Source organism: Micropterus salmoides, unplaced genomic scaffold, assembly GCF_014851395.1.
Source record: "Micropterus salmoides isolate LMB-PRFRI ecotype aquatic unplaced genomic scaffold, ASM1485139v1 Ms_hic_scaffold_17, whole genome shotgun sequence".
Classification (NCBI taxonomy): Eukaryota; Metazoa; Chordata; class Actinopteri; order Centrarchiformes; family Centrarchidae; genus Micropterus; species Micropterus salmoides.
Genome location: NW_024040817.1, coordinates 21964754 through 21972457, shown reverse-complemented (window position 1 = coordinate 21972457; position 7704 = coordinate 21964754). Strand labels below are relative to the sequence as shown.

General features: G+C 40.1%; 1 protein-coding gene across 1 annotated transcript in view; it reads left to right on the top strand.

Moving 5' to 3' along the window:
• The first annotated feature begins 1758 nt into the window (after positions 1 to 1758).
• kcnh8 (potassium voltage-gated channel, subfamily H (eag-related), member 8) overlaps positions 1759 to 7704 on the top strand; it is a 56609-nt gene continuing 50663 nt past the window's right edge. The window contains exon 1 of the mRNA XM_038725837.1: positions 1759 to 2004. Coding sequence (XP_038581765.1) covers positions 1929 to 2004 — 76 coding nt within the window. The 5' untranslated portion in view covers positions 1759 to 1928. The remainder of the gene's footprint in view (positions 2005 to 7704) is intronic.

Genomic DNA, 7704 nt, shown 5'->3' with positions numbered 1-7704 from the left:
TGTTTAGTCCTATGCTGTGGAACTGTTAATGGGATTGACCTAGATTGGAGTTCTGTCTGTTATGTTGTGCTTGCATATGTGTGTGTTTGTTTGTGTGTGTGTGTGTGTGTGTGTGTGTGTGTGCATGTATTCCAGGTTTGTTTGTTATTTGCTGGAGGTGTCTTATACTTGCAACATGAGGCTTGTAATTGCAAATTTTTTGGTGCAGTCCCATTTCTGGATTTACAAACAGTTTGGTTTTACAAAGTGGTATTTTATGGTAACTTGAGGCAGAATTTTTAAGTCAAGTTGTTCCAGTGAGGATTGCTCTCAAACCAAGTGGTGTATCTCATCATCAGCCAACATAACAAAAGTCCTCGTGAACAAAATGAACTCTCAAGTTTGGTAGTAACGCCTTCTTCTGGCTGTTTCCCATTTTCACTTTCACCAACAAGACCATAGATTTCTCTTTCATTGTATTAATGTTCTATAGTTGAATTCGACACCTTCAGAAATCTAATAACTTTATTTTGTGACAAATTTTCTAGGTGAACCCATATTTGTATTTTAGAAGGTACCATAGGCCTACTATCTTCTGGTGTGACTAATCCACTATTTTTATTATGTTTGAATTTCGCTGTGACCAATTTCTTGTAAATCATATTTGAAGAACATGTATGTGCTACTCTACAGGTTAGTTACACCTGTTTCTGAAATGGTCGTACATTGTGTATTTGAGCTTGACACTTTGCTGTCCACGTGAGGGCGCTAAGGTGCAGCTGATGGATCGGATGAACATTTCTGTGTTCCTCATGGTATTTTTGCTCCAGCCCATCTAGGCATTTCGTCCATGCAGGTCATGCTACAATCTTGCCACGAGATGGGGCTAAAAACTCGCATGTTTTCTGTTACTGTGTGCAGCTGTGCACCTGCTGACAGGTACTGCGTGCGCTTGGAGGAAGTAGGGTGGACAGGTTGATAGACTACAAACACAACAATGTATTTTTGTTTCAGTTTTATTCAATAAGGGCTATGCAAGTGCAGCTCCTGTGCGTAATCGTTATGGTTCGGAGTGATGGAAGGAATAAATGTTGTTTACTGTATGTCTCTCTCTCTCTCCCCCTCCCTGTCTGTCAGTCAGTCTCTTTTGCATAATGCCTGGGAAAACAATCTATTTCTTTTTTTCCCCACGTTTTTTTGCACCTCAACGCCAACTACAGTTAAACTCCAAAATAGTTTTATCTGCAGTACAGTGCACTATATGACACTATCATGAAATGGGGTCAGAGGTAACAATTACGGGGCTATAAAAAACAATTTTTCATGTGCACTGCTTTTAATTAGATTTCCATCAATTGAGCTATTAGTTTGCTAGTATTGTTCTACTGTAATTGTGCCCCTATGTAATCATACGGATATAAAGCCATGCCTTATTAAATAATGCGGTGATACGAGCCAGAAACCTGATTTCTCTAATAAGCTATAGAGAAACTGTGTGAAAGACAACATGTAAATAAAAGTTTCTGACTTGTGATGTCACTGTGTCCACACAGAGAAACTCCCCCATTTGCGCTTTGATCACGGTTGTTGTTCGAATGATTGATGTCTCCCACCATTGCGCGCTGTGGAGAGATGATCATTGAATCCAACGGCATAATAATAGCATCGTTGACAGGGAGTCTCACTCTCTCATGGTCGACCCTGGCTAGTACCTGAACTGCACCTGTGGACTTCATCTTCTCTTGTCATTTACACACGCAACAGAAGCCCCAGACGCACGGGTGCGCGCATCACGGGTGCACTCTCCACCTACTGGGGATCGCATTGTGCTGAGTTGACCGAATAGCTCCTTGTTCTCGGCGGCTTAAATGGGAGCACCTCACACATTTGGACGACTTGCACCTTCTCTTCAGTAACTTTGATGGGGACTTCGATATCAAGCAGGGAAAATGCCTGTGATGAAGGGATTATTAGCGCCACAGAACACGTTTCTGGACACAATAGCCACACGGTTTGATGGCACTCGTAAGTTTGCTTTTAATTCTTTTTTTTTAACACTCAAACATTTATAGCAGCTATAATAGTTTCTGGCGCAAGTTTTTGGCTGTCTTGTATTCTCTGGTTTGTAAGGAGCGTGAGGCTACAGTCTATTTCCTGCCGATCTTCCAGGTGATTAAAAGCCACCTGCAAAAATCAGATAAAGAATAGGGGCTTCTCGGTTTGTTGTCCTTGATGCGAATGGCCTTTTAATTAACTGTACGCATCAGGGCACCAGCTGAGTCGGGCCCGTTTGCTATTAGACTTGAACTTTAAGGTAACTCAAAATTGTTACACGTCTCAGGACCCGACAGAAATGGAAAGCCGGAGAAGCTCCCACAGCAATTAGCTGGCTGAGGCTGTCGCTGTCCGCGGTGCTGAAACCTCAGCACCACAGACAGCTGCAAAGGGTTAACGGGGCTACCACCGGCTCCTTGCTACTGTACACGCCACAAATATTTGGACTTGTTCCCAAGTTGCAGCTTGTGTCATGTATTTGATATATATTTGTGAATACACCTGAATAAATCCAACTTTTTTTTTCAGTTGTCCACACATCATTTCCCTCCGGGGTTAACCTTTATTATCTCTGCTCTTTGGCAGACAAGTCCTCCCGCCGGTCTGAGACCATGCAGCAGTCGCATTTATCAAAATTAATTGGTCGGCGGCGGCATTACATCAAGTCTTTCCCCGGGCTGAGGCACACACGACAACTTTTCTCTGAACTCTTGCCTCTTATCTGAGTTGTCTTCTTTTCTTATAATGAACAGTCTCTATTTCTCTTGGAAGATTCTTAGAAATCCGCAAGGTTTTACAGTTTGCTCCTCTCCCATTCTTTAAGCCTTTCTCTCTTTCTGCCCAGTTTCAAACTTCCAACTCATGTTCAGCCTTTTAAAAGTTTCACCTTAGTCCACTGTGTTTGTTTAGGCGTCTATGCACATCTTCAGGCATTCAGTTTTGCAATGATTGGCTCGGTTTAGAAACTGAGGATACTTTGCACTTTGATTCAGGTAGTTAGGCTACTTTCATGTAGCCTTTATAATGTGTATATTGTTTCCTAATCACTTAGTTTGTATACTGTCAGGAAACTGAAAAATACCCATCACAGATTCCTAAAGCCCAATATAATGTCATTAAATGTTTTGTTTTGTCCAAACAATAGGCCTATCCCAAAACCTAAAGGTATTCAGTCTATACTGTTAAGGCAAAGAAAACATTTGAGAAGCTGAAACCAATGCATTTTTCGCATTGACTATCAAAATAGTTGCCCTTCAATTTTTTGTCAATTAGGCTAATCAATATATCGACTAATCATTACAGCTCTATGTACCAGTGTATCATCTAATTAGAGGGGGAAAGAAACAGCATACCATATTTGAGGTTTGTGCTGTATATTGTTCATTTGTCAAAAACACACACAAACAGAACATTTGTGTCATCATTGGTGTTTCAACATTGCCAAGAAATTGTCACTACAAACTTATTGTTAAAATCCTTATCATAGAACTCATTGATACTGATACATCCTGCATTTGGTGGCTGATTCCAGCCCTGACCTCACTGCTTGGGAAATTATACATATTGTCCATTATGTTCATACCACTCATAGAGGCACAATAATAAACACATCCATCCTTATTTCAGTCCCCATATCTTCAGTTAAGCACCACTGTATAAGTAAGAGCAGGCTATATGTCGATTGGCAACAAACATCCAGTTGCCTGGGCTGAGTTCTGTTCTAACGCAAGGGAATTGGAGAGATACTGTGCCTAGAACAAGTGGCTTGTCTTTGAGCTGCAAGGTAGAGGAAATTAACGTTGGATTTGAACTGCAAGATGGGGCAGGCTAGAGGCAGCGGAGCTTGACGGGACAAATTGGGTCTGATAGCCTAGCCGGGAGCAGATATAAGGGAGATGCTGGGTTCACTGCTATGTGATCCCCTTTGACGTCATCCAAAGCAAAGGCAGGGCAGACCTGCAAACAGTGAGGGTGAAAATGAAAGTAGGGAAGTCTTTAATTTCATATGATTTGTACTCAGAAAAGTTTTTTTTTTATGTTTACTGGTGGTCTTTTAAATGGATTAAACTTTTTAAGTGCTCATAAAGAGAGAGATGTTCAGACAGTTTAAATAAATTGAATATTTAAATAAACTGAGGTGTCCCAAGGCATAACCTAGTAGTTTCAGAGACAGTTAATAACTTGGAACTTTCAGTATAAATTCGGTTAACAGCTGTGAGAAGACACCAAATGCATCACGCCTGCTCATTTAAATAGCTTAATTGAGAGTAGTCGTAAAAGGTTTCAGGCTTAATAATTTTTCCATGTTTGAAGGAACAAGCAGCTTCCCACAGCTGACTTGAGCCGAGTTGCTGTTTATTTTAAACAATGTCATCTCACAGCTCACTTCATGACATGTCTGTGCGCATCATCACTGTGAGCTCTGTCGACTTATTGGTCGACCGACACAGACACCTCTGATCACTGTGTCAGGATCGGTGTGTCTCTGTTTGCCTATACTGTAACTAAAATAACAGAATCTGTCTGGAGCTCTGCTCTGTGAGAGTGCTGTGACACTTTATGTCTATAGCAGTACGCCATCGAGGTGACTTTGCACCTGTCCATCACTGGAGCTGTATTTGGTGCTTGTGCTGCTCATTACAATCACACATTTTCACTTTACCCAGAGTGTAAAAAAACTAATAGTTGCAGCTCTCTATTTTTGTTTGAAAAAAAAAACATGACACCAAAATATATCACAACATTCAAAATAAACCTTTTGCTACATTTTGCTAAAAGCAATTAAAATTATTTAATTTTATTCCTTTTTATCTATGTATAGACCTCTGAATTGAAGTGACGACTGCAGTCTGTTCACCAGTTCAGAATACTTTCTGACTTGACTTTCTGTCATCCAATGATGGCCTCCGATGGAGACTGTATTGGGCTGTCCTGCCAAATCAAGCAGATGGTTTGGTGGTACAGTTGTAGCAGAGGGCTGTGTAAAGTCTCCCAGTGTGTGCTGCATTCTCCCCATCCTGCACCATTCTTTCAGATAACTATTTTCTAGCTTTCAACACACACTAGTTCCACCTCCACAAGGCAGGTAATTACTGTCACAATCACTGCTGCCAACAGCTGTGTGTTGAGTCAGTATGTTTAAGTGTGTATGTGAATGAAAGAGAGAGAGAGGAGATCTGTATATCTGTAAAGAAAGACACATAGGAGGAGAGTAGAGCAAGAAGAAACAAGTTTGCTAGTTTGTGTCACAGAACTTTATGTGAGTATGTGTGTGTGTGTGTGTGTAAGTAAGTGTGTAGCTCTGCGTGTGTGTGTATGTGTGCTCAACTGTCTCTGTCTTAGAGCACAAGGCTAGTAAAGCAGAAGTTTCTCCTCCTCTGATTAACTTTCTTTAAATGCAGCACATCTAATTAAGCTGTTAAAAACGTGGCTGTGGGATCCCACATTGTGATTACCACGTGCTGCCAGGTGAATGTTTAAAAACTCATCTCAGTATCACACACAATAAAAGAAATAAAATACAATAAAAGCTGTCACTATCAGATTCTGCTGTCTCAGGGAAGACAAGAGGATATACTGTTGCTGTCCCTGTGGCTCAGTCTTACCAGCAACCTTATGAACTGCAGGAAGACCCAGGGAGCTAATTACTGAGTATGAGAGACCACAAGCCGCATGCTGACGCACATATATTTCAATAAGGTTTATGAAAGTAAAGCTAACCTGGAGTATTTGTTGTGATTAGCCAGGATTTCACACATCAATGACTCTTTAATTTTCTGTAATAGACAAAGTTTATACAAGTACATTGTTATAGTATCATCTGATTACACTAACTTGTGAGAAGTCAAATCTAATATTTTCCTCAGCTAGAGAATGACTCTGAAAGAAGTAATGCGTGTAGTTATGAGACTGTAAAGGAGTAATCAATCATCATTGACTGTAGTGCTGCAGGGTGCAGAGGGGCTCTCACTTACTGCCAGTGTTTTGGCACTGCTGTTCCTGTTTTCTCCAAAGCCTACTTAATATTGAGAATGTTTTATTTTAGGTCTGTCGTGAACAATGTAAAATACAGAGGACCAATTGAAATCGTGTAGAAGCGCCAGCCCGTTCTGATCACAGCACGTCAAATTATTATTAAACTTCTGAGACGCCCGGGGCTGCTAACTCCAGTGTAACCCATCCGCGTCAGATGATGTAGTATAAAGAACCAAAAGTCAAAGCTGACTTATTTAAAGTTTTAAGTTACATAACGTTACATGACTTATGTACCTACTTATTTCATCCCAAACTATGATCTTTTTTCCAAACCTAACCAAGTATTTTTTGTGCCTAAACCTAATCAAACTGTGACAATTTCACAACATTAACCAAATCTTAAACAGTTGTTTCATGCGTACACTGAAGAGCACCTTGTGCATCAAATACTGGGATGAGAGCATGTTGGAAGTACTTCCATGTGGCACAGTGAAATTCATTAATGCATCCTGGTAAAATAAGTAGTGCTGGAAGCTTGGTGACATAGGGACTACTTGCAGGGCTACTTAAAGCAATCATGTTGTAAATAAAGACAGCTGTACACATGCATTTGTTATTAACTTACATTACTTTTCCCTTTTATTCCACAAAACTCTCGCCAATGTCCGGGAGCCTCTTGCTTGGTTGCTCTCTTTTTCTCTTCTTAGCTTCCTCTGTCAATGTCCTCTTCAGTCTCTTCGCCTCTGCCATTATTTCCGTAGAGGCTGCTGAACCCGGTTATGTTGCCCGCTCCGGCACAACACATTGCCGTTCTCACCAGCTGTTACTTTATGGTAGAAAATTTACATAATGTTGCTTTAAGCTACAGCTGGTGAGCTAACCCGTAACATGCGATCTATACCGCTTGCCATTTCAAAAACACTTATCACACAGCTATTAACGAGTTGTAAAGCTTGCACGCTCACTCACTAACTGGACAAACAGTTAGTTATTCAAAAGTCATATCATGAACAATTATGTATTCTATTCATTCTACTTATTCTATTCAAACCTGCAATAATAGATTTTTTGATAACTTGGGGGCAGTGCAACAAGCTGTAAACACAACAGTGACATATTTTAAAGTCTTGGTGAACTTGTTAGTAAGTAAGTAAGTAAACTTTTTTCATACAGCACCTTTCACAGATAAAAATAAAATGCTTCACAATAACGTGAGATTCAATACATAAAAACATCAAAAATACATAGGAAAAATGTAAATTAGACAGCCATAAAACCCTTTAAGCATGTTTGGATAACAGTCCTGTTAGCTAACATTGCCTGTTGACACAGAGCAACAGTAGCATTATTTTGAGGCAGTGTTTCAGACAAACTGACAAATGCAAGTCCAATATTCACTCTCCCTGTACAGTAGCTTTGTTCACACATTTTTATGAAATGTTTTTTTGCTGATAATAGCTTCCTGCTGCTCTACTGTAAACACTTCAATAACATGTGCCTCAAGACAACATTTAAACTTGTCTTAATTAGAAATAGGTTTCCTACAACATCATCACTTACATGTCTTATATAAGATCCTCTGCGTCTATGTACTCACTCACTGTAAACCAACATAGCTAAAGGCATCAGCTAAGTGTGGAAAATGTAAATAAGCATTTTGAATTAATAGCAAGCCAGTTGTATCCTCTGGCTTTC